Source organism: Sabethes cyaneus, chromosome 1 (assembly GCF_943734655.1).
Source record: "Sabethes cyaneus chromosome 1, idSabCyanKW18_F2, whole genome shotgun sequence".
Classification (NCBI taxonomy): domain Eukaryota; kingdom Metazoa; phylum Arthropoda; class Insecta; order Diptera; family Culicidae; genus Sabethes; species Sabethes cyaneus.
In genome coordinates, this window is record NC_071353.1 from 130,720,770 (window position 1) to 130,738,328 (window position 17,559).

Genomic DNA, 17,559 nt, shown 5'->3' on the forward strand with positions numbered 1-17,559 from the left:
TCTGTCACTCTCCTCTTGCAACACTACCGTACTCTTTCTTTCGCCTTTCTTTCAAAGCCCCAGTTTGGGGCCCAAAACCTGCAGCTTCCAAAATCGCGCTTTTCGACGAATAGTTAATGACTGCTCATAAGGTTTTGCACGGGCGAGCATAACCTCGCTTTTTTGACGTCTATCAGTGGTTTGTTTACATCGACTTAGAATGCGGGTTAAAAAATGATTAAAGTGAATATTGTTAAAGGCGTCTGCGGCAGGGCAGAAAAGCACAAAAACTGCCATTCCGAGTAGTTTAGAGGGCGACATTGCTGGACAATATGCTTTTAAAACGTTTAACTGTAGTTTATGCATATTGTGTTTGCCTAACAAATAGTAAACAAACCACGAGTGGATGTCAAATGGATGAATTGCGTTCATTCGTGACGTCACCTTGCAAAACCTTATTACCTCTTAATCGAATGTTTTAAAATTTCGTGAAATATGGTTCACAACCTTATTTAAATAAAATCGAGTTTGAGCGTACCGCTATCATTGAAGTTCGTCCAGTTCATCCTACGTCCCCGCGCGCGCGTTCATTTCTAACGTCACTGTCAAAATGAGAAAATCAAAACAAAAACCCAAATTCCCATCGTTGATGCGTGAAAAAGAAACCAAAGAAACAAACAAAAAGTTCACGAACTTCAGTGTTCAGTCACTTTTCAGTTCACCGTTTGCAGTCCGACAAGTGTGGCATGTTTATGTACTGTGCAACAGAAAAGCAAAGAAGGCGAGCAATAAGTTGTACCCGCGCTCTGGTTGAATGTTGATTGCAATTGCGATTATATTTTCGTTCTGCGGTTCGTTCGGAAATAGGAGTGTCCGCAAAGTGATCATCATTTTCAAACGTTACAGTTTTAGAGTGAAGTTCCGGTGTTTGCTGTGAGGGAACGCGAACGGCCAGCAAATTCGGAGTGCAAATTCCAGCTTTGCCATTCAGTGAGTATCGAAAATTTTGATTTCAAAATCATCGTTCGGTTCGGTTGGAATAGAGGAAAGATTGTCGCGCAAAGAGAGCGCACCGCCATTTTTGTGAAAAATTGAGGTCGTAAATTTCAGTTTTTAAAAGTTCTATTACTGTCTCAATATTTGGTTTTGGGTAGTAAAAAAGTTAAATTGTGTATCTGCAGAGTGAATTTAATGTATTTTTTAAGTTGAAGGTAAATTTCGCGTTACAGTGAGCTTAAAATATTACTATAGGAAAATTCCTACGTTAGCGTTCGAATATGTGATCACTGTCTCCTAATTAATAAATGGGAATCGAAATAGAAATGAAGATGTTTCAAAATAATTAAAAGTTTTGGAATACATTTATTCGCTATTTAATCTATGGCTAGGAAAATAATTAAGCGGAATTTCTCTATGGCCAGGTTTAACATATCGATACTACGTCATACCAATTTGACCAGCTTTTTTTATCCAAGGCGATGTCTTCTAGATCACACTACATCTGGTAATTGTTACATAAACTGGTTGAAAGTTTATACATTTTGGGAATATATTTCGTTCGATGGTTTTCATTAGAACTATAGGTACTAGAAGAATTAATTTTTGCTGAGAATTTTTTAGAAGAAATTCATCCAGAATATATCGGGGCCACGACGGCCATTTTTGATGTTCTGTTCTTTTAGTCATAAATATTTTTCTGAAATTAAATACTTAGAATAGCGGTATCCTATGCTTATGCTTAATTAAATACTCAGAATATATCTAGATATAAGCTTAATAATCTGTGATTATTGTCTCCTATTTATTTTTAAATTGGTGTGGTATGATTTCGAAGTGCTGTGCTTTAATGTTAAGTATGTAGTCACTTTCTGCGTATTACGACTTGCATTTTATTTATTGCTGACATTAGCAGAAATTTCTTTTGGACCAATAATTTAAATAGTGACTTTTTGTTGCATACAATAAAACTATATTTAAAAAATTTAGTCACTAGGTATAGTGCTTAACTTATGATACATGTCACATTGCTCGCTTTTTAATTTGTGTGGACTGTATTTTTACGGTTACTTACTCCAGCTTTCTGATACCAACTAGGTATGGCGTAGTAGTTATGGCACTTCTGGAGCAGCAATTTGTTTTCCTGTGACAAGCCGTTTTATATTTGTACTTACTTTAAGTTTCTCAATTAAACTAGACTAGTTTATTGGTAGCCACTCTCATTTTCGAGATGGATGCACGAATCCGAGATGGACTTTGTCAAGTCCCTGGAATTCAACATTGCAGATTCCACGCCCTTGTACAAGGAACGGTGTGCCTCCTAACATCCCAGTATCCTGTGTGAATTGGTTCCTGTTTCACCAATTTAGATTGATAGATTGGATAAATTGCACAATAGATAACTAAGCTAGATCTAATTTTCTACGCGAAACTGAATTGCGTAGCAAGGATAGTGTCCCGCAACGTTAGAATGGGTCTAAAACGGGAGACGACGAGCAGATATCGCAACCAGAGAGACGCTTATCAGCGCAACTAGCCAACTCTTAAGGCCCAAACACAATTCCTTCGGATTTTTAAGGTTTTGCGGAAGTTTGACCGTTTTTCCATTGATTTTCTGTCAAAGCAAGCTGTTTCGCTTTAAGTACTTTGGTTTAACCCGAACAGGAGTGCCGAATGGCACATTAGGATCGACACCAGTAAGATTTTAGTTATGGAATACCGATAACGGCACACCTCTATGGACAGAACATGGCTTAATGGAACGGGCTCTGCGAAATAGGGCTAACAGTCGTGCTGTTTTGCTTCCTGAGTAAAGGGAGCTGACTCCTTGAAACAACTAGCGGAGTCAGTACGGCTGTCACCGTTCCGTCAAAACCTTGGCAGGCCTCTAAGTACGTTCAAAGCTCGTCACCAGCACCGGGGTTGGTGGTTGTGAGATAACCATGGGATCTTAAAAGAGACTATCATCCTGCAAGTGCAGAACGTGGGTTGGATTGGGACCTAATAGCATGGACGTACAAACATCACAGCAAGCAAAACAGCAAGAAGAAGGAGAGGAGAACCTGTTCGCATGGAGCGGTAAATTACAGTGATGATCATCGCACACGGTGCAGCTAGCGCTTAATCGCAGCCCAAAGAAAAGTCTTGAATAGCATCTCTTTGGCGAAGAAATACGAACTAGAACTAGAACCAAGAGGCTCATTCCGAGGGCAAGTACAGACGAAGACAGAATTGCTAGGACTGCGCTGAAGCGGGGAAGCAAGCGGAGCAGATCGGCTAGTTTTAAGGAGCTTTTAGGAGGAGCTTTATTGATGTCAACCAATACTTGGGACGAACCCTTTATCGAGTGGTGATAGCGAAAATAAAAGATTCGACCACGCTTCCTGAGATGTGCCAGGACAAGCTAAAAGTTATTGTTGGGGGACTTTTTCCAGAGCATCCACCAACGACGGTCTGGCCGCCCACACCGTACAATGAAGAAGAGGTCGATGGTACTCTTGTATCCAACGAAGAGCTTTTAGCAGTGCCAACAGAGCCAAAGGTCAACAGAACGTCCGGTCCGGACGGAATCATCAATATTGCCCCCCGGATATATTCAGAATGGTGAGGCACAAATATCAGAATGAAAGTATTTTTCCGGACAGATGGAAGACATAAGCTTTTGTGTTGATACCAGAAACCATTATTCGAGCATCATTGCCAAAGCTCACAGGAACTTAGGTTTCATTAAAAGCGCCGCCAGTGGTTTCCGAGACCCCTACTGTCTGCGATCGCTATATTACGCACTTGTTCGTTCAATTTTGGAAACAGGATCAGTAGTATGGAGCCCTTATGCAAGCTACTGGATAAATCGAATTGAGGCTATCCAATCTCGGTTCGTAAGATTTGGTTTAAGATTGCTTCCGTGGAATGACCCAACAGGCCTGCCACCGTATGATGATCGCGGTCGTTTATTCGGAATGGAGACCTTACAGCGTCGTCGCAAGTCAGCCAGAGCTTTATTTGCGGCCAAACTATTGCTCGGAAACGTCGATTCACCGCCCGCTTCACCGCTATGAACGTGCCAGTTGTATTCCTAAGATCCAGAGAGTTCTTAACACTGAATTTCAGACGGACGGACTACGGTAGAAATGATCCTGTTTATGCTATTTTTTGTGAATTTAATAATGTGTACCACTTGTCTGATTTTTCCCTCTGGGAATTCCCAGCTATCGCAGAATCTCTACACAGAACGAGCGTTTCAGACTACCTGTGATAGTATTTTGAGCAGCTATTTCCAAAATCGAGTACTGGTTTTGAGACGAGCTTACGGCAGGAGCAGGCTTCTGTCGTGCTCTGAAATTTTTCGCAATTCTCGGTGTTTTACTGGCAAAGCGCAGAAGGCGAGTCGAATTGCTCTCTCGCTATCGGATGTATGTTACCTTCTCCGACTAGCGACGAAATTTTGCTTTTGTAGTACTTTTCTGCTTTGCTCTGTCCCCGAGTGAGCGTCAGTTTTGTTTCATCTTTCTTTTCTGCCGGAGCACGACCGAGTGCCTGCTCTCAAGGTCACCGAGCATATCGTTTCAGTACATATAATTGCCTGTCCCATATTCTCTTTGGGATACGGAGCAAATAATATTTAGTCTCCAGTGTGCGAAGTAAAGATTAGCTCTGCTTGTAGTTGTGCTCCCTCTGCGTAAGATGAGTGGTGATAAGAAAAAACGGTATTCAGGCATTCGGAGGGAGAGCAAACGGTTGAACAGAAAACTAATGTTCCTGGTCGTTGTGAGAAGCAGATTGCTCTGTCTCTGTATGCTGTATGAGATGAGCAAAATGTAGCCCGGGCAGGAGTTCCGCAAGGATCAATTCTTGGTCCAACACTATGGAATGCATAATACGATGGGTTACTAATGCTAAAGCTTCCCAAATGTGTGAAGACTGTGGGTTTTATGCGAAAAACCGTCGTGGTATTTGAGGCAATCGATATGCTCGAAAACTTGACGCAGGGAGCAAAGCTGCAAATTGCGCATTACAAAACGGAGATACTGCTGGTCAGCAACAGCAAGAGGTAGGGCTAGGAGTTGCTGGGTAAGAAGCTGTGAACCACTGTGTGGTCTATTTTATACCCAGTGCGTAAGGCACCGATGGTACGCGTTACCCAGCCGTTTACCAGCCAGCGAGGAGTCCCGTGAAATTCGAAAAACCGCCAGAATTGAGTCGATGTCGAAGTGGCAACAAGAATGGAATCCAATTGATAAAAGACAATGGACCCAGAGGGTCATTCCAGATCTGTCTATTTGTCTGAAAAGAAAGCATGGAGAGGTGGATTTCTACCTGACGCAATTTCTGCCAGAACATGGATGCTTCAGACAATATTTGAACCGATTTGGGCATGCAACATCACCGCTTTGCCCCGAGTGTGTAGACACTGAAGAAACGCCGGAATACGTGGTCCTAGATTGCCCTAGATTTGGAGCGGTTCGGAGTGGATTACCTGCGCTGAGCTTGGATAACATTATTAGTGAAATTTGCCGAGACGAAGGTAACTGGAGTGCGGTAAGCATGACGATTAAAGAAATTCCGTCACTGATGCAGCGTAGTTAGAGAGATGAATAGCGGGCTAGTGCTGAAAGATAGTGCCAATGCCTTAAAAAGATAAGAGCCTTAGAATGACTATACAGAAGAAAAGTTAAGCAGGTCGTCATTCCTGAATCGGTGCACATCCCGACAGGTAAAATTGTAGTTCAAAGGCACACCCTCCTGCCGAAGTAAGGTAGTTCCGGGAGGGCAGGGAATAGAGGGATACACAGTGCCATCACACTACAGGTCAGCCTTTTGAAGGGTTTTCTCCATTCTATAACAAAAAAAAAAACACATGGAACATTGTTTCAAGTGCTGGTGCTTCGGATATCAAACGCGCATGTGAAGGTCCGGTAGAACTATATTGTGTCAGAAATGCGGCGAGAACGGTCATTTTGCAAGCGACTGTGCAAAGCCACCGAGGTGTATGCACTGCAAAACTAAGAGAGATGACCTTGCGACGGGAGGCTTTTAATGTCTGGCGAATAAAAAGGCGAAGGCGGGTCAGCAGTGATGGAGGTGACCCAGATCAATCTCAATCATTGCGACACAGCACAACAACTGTTAGTGACAGTCGACTATGGAGGTGTTGTGCGACATTGTAATAATTGGAGAGGCGTACCGAATTCCTCCCGGTAACGGTAACGGTAACTGGGCAGCTGATAAAGCAGCAATGGCTGCAGTACACGAAATGGGTAAGCTCCACGTTCATTGAGGAGGTGGTTTCCAGTTCGTACGAAGGCTTTATGATTGTCAAAGAAACGGGATCTTCGTATGCAGCTATGCGCGTATGCCTGAATGGCCGAGAAACTCAGACTATGGAGTAGGGTAGCAGATGCACTAACGCCACAGGATACAGTCTGTTAGAGGCCCTGGAAGTTGCATTATTTAACGAAGGTACCGTTAGAAATTTTCGTAAAGACGGTCGCTAATCCATCATTGATGTCACGTTTGGCAGTCCACCGCTGATGCCTTAAACATAAATTGGAGGGTCTTTGGAGGGTCTTTGGAGGGTATAACCAACTTAGAACCGACGAGCGGAAGTGGGAGACGACGGGCTTTGACAGGGATCTTTCATCGAGGCGCTCCCGGTGAACGGAGGAACGATCTTGAATGCGAACCAATTGACGAATACGTTAATGAGGTTATGTGATGCTGCCATGCCCAGAAAACAGAAGCCGAGAAACGAGCGGCGCCAGCTTATTGGTGGAATGAGACAAAGAACAACTGCTTGTCTCAGAGTCAGAAGACGCGTCCAAAAAGCCAGAACTGCATCAGTTCGGGAAGAGCGCGGTGGCCAGGGCTGTATTGAAATGCTTAAAGCTGAGTTAACGTAATTGCTTAGAGGAACTGTGCTGAGGCAACCCCTGGGGTAACGCGTACTGCATTGTGATGGCAAAAGTTAAAGAACCTGTGACAGTCAGAAGGTTAGGTTGCGCCTGGATAAACTGAAGGCTATCGTGGAGGGGCTTTTCCCGATGCACGACTCTACGATTCGACCACCAACACTGTACGGTGCAGACAAGAAAGAAAGGAAGCTGACGCTTTACAAGTCTCTAACGATGAACTATTAGCAGTGGCTAGATGGCTGACGACCAAGAAGGCGCCCGGTCCGGATGGAATTCCTAACGTGGCCTTAAAAGCAGTGATACAAGTGCTTCCGGACATGTTCAGGACAGTGCCGCAGAAATACTTAGAAGACGGTAGCTTCCAGGACAGGTGGAAGATACAAAATCTCATGCTATTGCCGAATTCAGGAATGAAGGGATCCGGCGTCATATTGGGTCATATAGAGAATTATCTTTAACAGATTGACGAGGTACACGGAAGGTGAACATTTCCTGTCGAACATGCTGTTAGGGGTTTGGACAAGAAAGTCTACGGTGGATGCTATTAAGACGGTCCAAATAGAAACAAGGAGGAACTCTTTGATGCACCGTTATGATGATCGACTTTAAAAGCGCGTTTACCAGCATCTGGCCCCTTGAGGCCAGAAGCCTGGAAATCACTCATAGAGCACACACAGCAAATAAATAACCGTGGAAACCTGCTCAGACAAACTTTTGAGCCGAGTTCGTTCAATTTGGAGTCTACGAATGGGTACGAATCGTTTGAAGAGCTGTAACTGGAGGCTCAAAGCAATCGATGCAAACATGCCGTCAATCAAATGGATGCTTTGCACAATCGGAATTTTTGACCACCTTGACGCTAGAAGGGTAATATTGTGAAATAGCAGCCCTACCACATCACTATTCCGATTGCGATCTACAACCAGACTCGAAACACGCAACGTAATTTGCTTTCCTTTTCCTATGATAAAATGTTTCATATTTCTTCTTTAAGTTACCCTCGATTAAACTGGACGTTAATTAGCAGCCGTTTTTGTTTTATTGCTTCATTAACATGCCATATAAACTGATTTCTCACTTCATTTGATATTTATATTTCCAGTGCTATGGAAGTAAACATTGGCAATGGCACCAACATCAATGACCCGAGCACAAAAACCGAATCTAAAGCGGCAGAATCCGTGAAGCCTCCTCCACCGGGGGGTGGAGCATCTATTGCCGAGTTAAGTAGAAGTTCATCCAAAGACGACAGCACTTGTGGTCCATCGAACGCCGACGTCTCAACAACGTCAGCAACAGGAGGGGCCACAAGCCATAAATCAGTATCGGCCACAGTCGTCAGTTCGACAACTTCGAAAGCCATTTCGCACAAATTAAACGACATCAACCTGCAGCAGATCCCAACCGAGGAACTGCTCGGATCGGTTACTACATTCTACCCCAGTGGCGATGCAGAATGTGGACATGCATTGCGAACAAGTGCTCGAGTTATTCACAAGATGCGGATGGATTCCATCCGTGGAACCACTCCGCCGCCACAGGATAGAAAAGACGGTGCAGGTGCCAGTAGCAGTGGAAAAGCTGGATCATCCGGTGGGACTGGGCAAGCCAAAACACCCAACCAGCAGAAGCAGGCTCGAATGGTGTGGAGTAATCAGGATAAAAACCTGTTCTTCGAGGCGCTTAATGAATATGGGAAAGACTTTGAAGGCATTGTAAATTATTTAAACACAAAGAAACGCCGAAAGGACAGTAACAGTGAGAACGCATTTAAGGTAAAAGATGTGCGTCATTTGTACTATCAATTCAATCAAAAGGTGGCCAAATATTTGCATTTCTCTGACGATGTTAAGAAGGAGGCACAAGAGCTGTATGGTCTTATCAATTACGGCGAAATGAGAAAGAAGGTTCCATTTCAGAACAAAAAGTATTTCCACAAGCTTAAGGATTTGGTGTATAAAGGGGCGACCATGGTTCGCGAAAAGGGAAGGAATATTCGTATTAAAACACCTTCCTGCCGAGCATTGAGGAAACTCAATCAGCTGGAAGAATGGCAGGAGGAAATCAAACTGCCACCTAGGATAGATGTTATCCTAAAGCCCAGTACTGTCAGTGCTTGGGGACGGGTCCAATCGCTGGCGCAAAACCCACGTGTGAGAACGTCTGCAACGCTGCAGAAAAGACTCTCGATATTACTGCATTTGCTGCAGCAGAAGTGGCGACACCAGGATGTCCGTCTATCGGAGCGAATCTGTCATCTGAAAGCTACCAGTGGTAATATCACCTCGAAAATATCCCGACAAAAGGCTCTGAATGAGTTGGAACTTTGTACAAAGATTAACGAAGAGCGTGAGCAAGGGGAAAGCGCTAAAATCCTGTGCATCACACCGTCCAAAGACGCAGTAATTCATCGGCCGATGATCAATCTGACCGAGTTTCTCAGCAGTTACAGTATTTGCTTGAATTCGTACGAACAACGGATCGGAGCGAAAGTACGTGGCGAAGCGCTCTGTGCGGAGAAGTTGCATCACTTTAAGGAACGAATGGGGGCAAATTCGAAACGGCAACGTCATGACAGTGGTTCGGAAAAGCACAGTCCGGACGGGAAGAAAGCCAAATCGGATCTGAAGGATATCAAAGAGGAGAAGGTGGGAGAGAGCAGTACCGTTGGTAATTTTTCTGAGGTAAGTGTTGTCCGTTTAAGTTGAGGATTATTGATACAGGACTTAAATTGATGATTGCAGATTTTCAAATCTCCGAATGCCTCCAGTGATTCGGTCGATCAGTTGCAACATAAGGACAACGAGAATAGCGACGGCGAATGTCAACCATTGACTAAACCTTGTCTAGTGCTTGTCACACCAACGGATATTGCCTGTGACGATTCGGATTTAAAAAGTCCGGAATCTAACGATTCGACTAAATTGTCGGGTTTGAGTAAGATTAAGTTTGAAAATGACACCATCGAATCATCGACTAGATTGGAAAATTCGAACGATGGTATCGTATCGGAAACGGAGCAACCGAAGCTGTTAAAATCGGAAGAAGTCGGACCAGAATCATCGACTGTTGTGCCAGAAGAAATAATTAAAACAACGGTTAAGCGAAAAGAGCCTAGATGTGGCAAACGAAAGGATTCGAAAGCTGGCATAAATCATATGCACTTTCGCCCTTTGATATCGGAGGAAACAATTCAGAAAATACGGGAAGGTTGGACGCTTCAAACCGTAGGAGATTTAACTGTTGGAGATTTATACATCATGTTTGGGGAAGAGAATAAATTATATCTGGAATACTGCTGGGTTAAACCAAAGGAAGAAAAAACTGAAGCAGCAGCGGAAGTAGTGGATGCGACAGCCAAAGCCGAGTCCTGCGATGCTTCGGCGGTTAACGACAAAAAAGAGGCATCGTCATCCGATGGACACGCAAACGGCCCCGTTGAGACAGTTAAACCCGTAGTCTACGATGAGATTAATCTAAGTGAACGACTGAAGCAATTGCTACAAATTGCCAACCTAAATGAAAAGACTGGCAAACGGCGATGTCCCTGTGGACACGTTTGCGACAGGAGAATTAAGGTAGGTACCGTCTTGGAAGGTTTAGGTAGCACGTCATTCTGTTTCGTTATCACCTACAGAACGTCGATCCAATCATCAGTGCTTCCACCTTGAACGACAATATACTGTTCAAGCAGCCCATGATACCAGTTCGCAGCAGTAACGTCGGTCTCATGCCCAATAGCAACGTAAGTCTAGTTACTGAAATCCCTCGTATCATAGCAAATGTAAATAATTCTAATATTCATGTCCTTCCCGATAGGCCCTGCCTCCACAGCACATGCGCTACAAGCAATCCCGCTGGTGGCGAATGCGCGTTAACCGACAATTGGTGCCTTCGCAACGGTTGATGCTCCCACCCAATGGTTTTCATTCGCCTGCTGTCCCTGCCGGGCGGAATAACAATAACAACTACGCCAGCCTTTCCAAACCGGCACCAGCACCGGTTTCATCCTCCGCCAACCCAAAAGCTGCCGGCAGCAATAAAAGTGCCAATGTGGTGACTGCCCCCGCTAAGGAACGCAGTATTACTCCTCCGCCGAACGAAGACGACCAGCTTACGAAGCTACTGGAAGACAAAATCAACAGCTTCAGCAACAACGGGTCGAATTCGAATACGGGAAAAAGCACTGTCAACCTCAGCGACGATAACAGCTGTCTCAGTTTGTTCGATGTGTCGCTGCCATCTACCTCTTCGACGCTGATTGCCGAGCTGATGAGTGGAACGGATTCCGCTCGAGGCAGCTCTGTAGAAGATGATGAAAACAGTAACCTCTCCTCAATTTCGGCGACTCGAATTCTTCGCGAATCTACCGACGAAAAGCTGATCGAAACGGACATGAACGATATTTCGCTCAGCAGTTTTCTCGGTCATCTGGATGCGGTGTATGAGAGTGAAACCGTAACGCGAAAAAGAGATTCTGATGTAAGTTTCCTTAGAGTTCTTTGCAGTAGTACGTCTACTACAAGTAACAATTCTTCTTTCACACTAGCAAATGAACATCAGTATTATCAGCGAATCTAGCGTGGATTATATCGCTCGCTTCGAGGACATCGCAGCAGAATTGAGGGCTCAACAGGAGCAAGATTCTGTTTAAAACACTAAAAAGTACTACAGGGATTTTGCTTCGAATCCAACACACAATATACACCACAAAAGCTTTACGAAACGGATCAAAGTTTACTCTTCTGAATGTAAAACATATTAAAGTTATCAACACAACTATCCTCCATCGGTTATGGCATAATTTGTAACATTTTGATGCCAACAAGGAAATGTTGTTTGCAACTGTATTCGTTTGTTGAAGAAACTGGACACATTTCTGTTATTTTGCTATGCTATTCTCTAGCAGTCTTCACAGACGTACCCATAAATTTAAATATTAGCTCGTAGCTCATACGAAATGCAGTGAATTAGGTCAGTGTTTTTTCTTCTGATGTGTTAATTTGGTTAAAAACAAACTATTTATTACTGTTAAATTACTGATCCAGATATTGGAGTATGTTTTTTTCTGGCTTTAAAAACTTTTATGATATTACTCAACAACTGAAACAAAAAAAATCGTACGTAACGGAAATATATCGTTTACCCTTTTATAACATTACACGAATACAGTGCTGTAAACTGTTTATCTCATTTATTCTGTCCTATTCCCTCACTTACTTGAAATGTCAGGCTCACTTTGTTTACCAATGAAATTCCAATAAGAAAGAAAGAGCTGCTTCAAATATAACCACCAATGACCACAGAATATAACTCAGCCATGAGCCCCTTGAGAAGATGTACGGAAAATATTCGGCTCGGATGGGAATGAGCCTCCCGTCTATTGCAAATGACAATTATATTAGAGCTGCGTCAGCGCCGAAGTAGATGGACGGAAGTGACCCTAAGAGTGCCCATCAAACGATAACAGGTAGGATCTGGCGATCGGGCTTCGAAACGAGAGGAACGAAGTTCGGCAAAAGTAGTCAATTCCTAGCCTTCGCAGACGACCTTGACGTCCTTGACGAATTTACGTCAGACTAAAAATGTGACTAGTAGCATTGGGTTACAAATAAATGCGTCGAAACCCAAATAAATTGTTGACTGCCTACGAGGAAATAGGTCTACTAAAGACGAGGTCAACTAATAAAGACGCGGCTTGGTGGAACAAATCCCTAGAAGTACTAAGAAAATCCTCGAAAAAACTGTTCAACAGGGCAAAGTTCTCGGGAACAATACAGGAAGTCCCTAACTGAGTACCAGGGAGATTAGAAAATCACGTAGGAACAGCTGGAGGCAAATGTGCGAACGAATTGAAAACTCATCTACCTTAGCCAGCCTGCAAAAGGACCTCGCTAGGAATCACTCTAACGGGCCAGATAGACCGAAAAAGGAACATGGAACTTTTACCATAGACTCTCAGAAAACGCTTAGCGTTATGACGGAAAAACATTTGACGGGGTCATATTCGATTGACACTTACATGGGTCAGGAACTAATTGAAGCAACGCCTAGATCTATTGCGTCTTCTGTCCTAGTCAATTACTAGCTAGTACCATATTTAGCGGATCGAAGGTCGATTTGGCAATTTCAGCCATTTAAATTCCTAAGGATGGATGCACAGAGACTATAGATTACAGAGGCGACCTCAAATGTAGGGGTTTTGCATTTTGAATCACAACGGAGAGTTACCTTTATTTGTGACGGTACTCTCCGTTTTGATTCAAAATTTAGCGGATTTTGAGTGCCTTGTCGCCTCTCTAATCTATAGTCTCTGTAGATGGATGGAATTGTACCAACCATGCTTCAAAAGAGTAAACAGCGTGTCGTTCCCATCATCACCGAGGTTTGTCGTGCAAGTTTAATACACTCAAGTACTTTTTGTTACACGGTTTGGTTTTTCGATTATTAAGAACGGGGCACAATAGATCAAAATAATGGTCGAAATGGTCAAATCTTCCGACAAAAAAAAGAACGGGACAACTTATGGAACATTAATTTATTTCTCAATATATTTGGGTTGGGCGGTGCTGTTAGAGTCAGTAGCATTGTTGCACTAGCCCCGTAATTGTCCTGTACTCTAATAACCGGCTGCGAAGTCTGTTGATAAAGAAAGGTCAAGTAATAAAGACGTTTATAACCCAAAGCTTAGCTTTGCATTTTAAGCTTATTTATTTTTAACTGATTAAAATAGGCGACCCCTGACTAAGTGATTCCTTACCCTACATAAATTATTTTATTTCATTTAACCACTTAGGGTATTATCAGCGGATGTCATGCTTACTATGGGCTTCACGAGCAATTGCTCAATAAACTAAGCCCCTGTTCAAAGTGTACCCTGTACAAGATGCTTATAAGACCGGTAGGTCTACGGCCATGAAACGTGGACAACGCGCGTGGAGGACCTGTGAGTGCCCGGAATTTTTGAAAGACTAGTGCTAAGAACGATCTTTGGTGGCGTACAGGATAACAGAGGATGAATCATGACGTCGCACAGCTCTATTGCGAACCCAGTATTCAAAAGGTTATTAAAGCTGGACGTATACGATGGGCCGTGTATGTCGCTAGAATGCCGGATAACTACCTTTCAAAAATGGTGTTTGCTTCAAATCCAGGGGCGCGGCGAGCAAAACGGTCAAGGTCGAGCGACATTTGGCGGAGAGTATACGGTGTCCAAGGAATTGAAGGCCAGTAATCCCCTCTTGAGGACTGTTGGGATGCCGGGAAAACAGCCATTAACAGTGTATTGGAGAACGTCTTAGGTCGTGTGGCACCAAATCGACGTAACGAATGGTTTGAAGAGGAGTGCCAGCAGATGTCAGAATGTGGATACAGGTATGCAATTTGGTGCACTCGCAACAGAGGACAACAATACCAGTCGTGAGATTTAAAGGTGTATTACCCGCGGAAGTCTTGCCTACTACGGACTTCACAAACACTTGCGGTCGTACAATCTGAGCCACCGTACAAAGTGCACATTGTACATGCCTCTACGGGCATGAAACATGGACACTACTAGAAGAGGACCAGCGTACTCTCGGAGTTTTCGAACGGCGAGTGCCAAGAACCATCTTTAGGGGTGTGCAAGACGGTGTATGGAGGCGAAGAATAAACCACGAACTCGTTATTACGGCTAACCCAGTATTCAAAAAGTGGTTAAAGCTGGACAGAAACGTTGGGCAGGCCATATTGCTGGAATGCGGGACAACTTTTTTGCAAAAACAGGTTTTGCATCGAATCTCGAAGGAACAGGACGAAGAGGGGCGCAGCGAGCCAAATGCCAAGATCAGGTGGAGCGAGATCTGGCTAGCACTGGGTGCCCGTGAAATTGGAGACAAGCTGTCATGGACCGAATTAGATGAAGGGATTAAGCTACGTAGTCTTACTATGTTAGTAAGTAAGCCCACAATTGAGTGAATTGGAAGTATTTTGTTCATCAGTGTCTACAGTGCTACAGCGTCGGACAAAACATTAAGACCACTCTAATGCAAACAGTTTAAAATAGCTTTTAAATAACTGCCAATAAATATAGTATATGCGAAACCTAGCGGCGAGCACTTATTGTAGAAGGTTTTTCGTAGTCCGATTTTTGCATGACTCGAAAATAAGTTTCTTCTTTTACGGCGAATATAACCTCACTCCGATATCGACTTTAGCCAACTATATACCGCGTTTTAATTGATAATCCTTCAAATTGGTAGTCTTTTAAACCAAGAAAACGATTTCTCAAAAATCCGCGTTGCGCTAATGCTATCTCCTGGATAAAGCGTCAGCAGTCAGCAGGTGCAATTGTGCTTTATTAGTCACAAGAAACTATTTCAATAACTAAAACTATTAATTTCACGAATTTAATTTCGTGCGAATGTCTGCAATCCACTAGCCTTACAATATCATTTTGATCTCTTCTCCTTTATCAACCTTAACACCAGAGGTGGGCACCGCTAATCAAGTAACCGCTAACATTTCAGCTAGCGAGTAGCGTGTTCGCTAAGTTTTAAATGTGCTAGCGCTTCTATTAGCTTCTGATAAATATAAGTACTACTATATAAACTACCAGTCACTAATTTTTGCAAATAATTTTTGGAAATAGTACAACTAGCCATGAATGAACTATATTTATTCGCGTCGCGAACAGCAGGGACCAATTTTATCAATTTGCAAGAAATCGCACCCTTATTTTTGTTATTATTTTCAAAAATTAGCGGTTAGTAGTTTATAGAATTAGCGGTTCTATTAGCTATAGAAGCGCTAGCACATTTAAAGCTTAGTGAACACGCTACTCGCTGGCTAAAAGGTTAGCGGTTAGCTGATTAGCGGTGCCCACCTCTGCTTAACACTCACTCACAGGCGTTATCAGTTTAGAACATGATCAAGTCACCACCATCGAACATGATCAGAACATGATCAAGTTACACCATCAGATGGTGTAACATCTCTCAATCGTGGATGACAGGGGGCTGGCATGGTACGTGCACTAACACTTATACTAGTATGACAATTTTGAAACTCGCAAGTTTAACGCAAACAAAGTATTGTTGTTGCAGTTGAAAACCGCAATAATCGACGTGAGATTGATGCGCTATACAGCGCACCACCTGCGACGTATCTCCCACACGAACCTCCATGAAAGATCCCTAAAAGGCCTCGAAAAAGATTCGGGACGAACTAAAGTTGACCGTGAGTTCCCGGACAGTTCAGCGGCGCCTGGAGGAGCTGCACTCGGAATGCTGATGCCGAAGCATTTGAAGGCGCGGCTGAAGTTCGCGAAAGACCATTTTGATTGGATCGGTCCGGAGAAGGAAGAGTAGTGGCGAAATATACTGTGGTCGGATGAGACAAAGGTAAACCTCATCGACTCGGACGGAAAAAACTTGGGTCCATCGCCCAATAGGCTGTGCTCACATGCCACAGTATACCACGAAGACATTCAAGCATGGAGGAGGGAACATTATGGCGTGAGGGGTACGGGGTACGGGGTTGGCCCCCTGTACTGGGTGAATAAGATCATGGATCAGTACCTCTACGCCCAAATGCTAGGGAATGGTATGCTGCCACACGCCGAGTGGGAGATGCCCCGAAATGGCAGTTCATGCAGGATAACGTTCATCGCCTCGCCAAGACCGTGGTCCAGGATAACATTCGACCACTCATGACGGCCAGCGCAGTTACCGGATCTGAACCCTATGGAGAACCTATGGGAGATCGTGAAAAGATCGGTGTACACGGAGAAGTCGTACAATAAGCTATAGGATAGGATCCTAGCTTGTTGGTACGCCATCCCGGCCACCACGTGCCAGCCAGCCACGACCTTCGAACCGAATTGACCATATTCTCATCGAGACCCGGGTTTTCTCGAACATCACCAACGTACCCTCCCTACTGGGTGCGGATATCAACTCGGACATTACCGCATTTTGCCCAACACTACGAAGCCCGTTCCCAGCTCGTTGATCGCTCCACCACTCTGGAAAAATTGGGCTTTGCCACCACGGATCCTCCACACTTTCTCGCCTTTGCGACAGATCTCCTGCAGTGACACGATGCCAAACTTTCGGGGTTCTAACTGGTCGAGCAGCACCCTGTCGCCACCAACAAAATTTAGCGATTTGCAGTTCCAGGTACCAAGTCTCCATCCCATCTCCTTATTTGATCGTCTTTGTCCATGCCATATGTTCCGAGTAACGAAGAGCTATATAGTTGAAAATTTTCAAAGACTATGAGAGATACAAAATGATGTGTTATTCAAAGGCGCACTCATCAAAAATATACTTGTGCTTCAGTTTTAGCTTGGTGTATTGTTATTCTGCATTGAAATTTTTTTTAAAAATGTAAGCCCCCCCTGGCTACGTGGCTGCTCCCACGGACAGTGACTATTGACGGCGATGAACTGGAAGTGGTTGATGAGTTCGTATATTTGGATTCACTGGTCACCGCCGACAATAATACGAGTAAGGAGATCCAACGACGCATTCAAGCTGGAAATCGAGCCTACTTTTCCCTTCGCAAGACGTTTCGATCAAGGAGCATACACCGCCGCACAAAGCTGACGATGTACAAAAAGCTAGTCAGACCGGTAGTCCTCTACGGACTCGAGACAGTAACTTTGCTTACGGAAGACATACGTGCACTTGCC

The 17,559-nt window shown here is 43.9% G+C and overlaps 1 protein-coding gene across 1 annotated transcript; it reads left to right on the top strand.

Moving 5' to 3' along the window:
• The first annotated feature begins 730 nt into the window (after positions 1 to 730).
• LOC128738826 (protein cramped) lies at positions 731 to 11,967 on the top strand. The gene is made up of 6 exons (XM_053834239.1): positions 731 to 969; positions 7,990 to 9,571; positions 9,632 to 10,465; positions 10,525 to 10,632; positions 10,707 to 11,369; positions 11,437 to 11,967. Exons 2-6 carry the CDS (start codon positions 7,994 to 7,996, stop codon positions 11,539 to 11,541), a joined length of 3,288 nt encoding a protein of 1,095 aa, XP_053690214.1. The 5' UTR covers positions 731 to 969; positions 7,990 to 7,993; the 3' UTR covers positions 11,542 to 11,967.
• The last annotated feature ends 5,592 nt before the right edge of the window (positions 11,968 to 17,559 follow it).

What these genes read in the sequence shown, in the direction of transcription:
- LOC128738826 (XM_053834239.1), top strand. Translation starts at nt 7,994, where the DNA reads ATGGAAGTAAACATTGGCAATGGCACCAACATCAATGACCCGAGCACA. An exon ending in TTTGCGACAGGAGAATTAAG is followed by an intron (nt 10,466 to 10,524) that starts GTAGGTACCGTC and finishes TATCACCTACAG; the next exon opens with AACGTCGATCCAATCATCAG. An exon ending in GTCTCATGCCCAATAGCAAC is followed by an intron (nt 10,633 to 10,706) that starts GTAAGTCTAGTT and finishes CCTTCCCGATAG; the next exon opens with GCCCTGCCTCCACAGCACAT.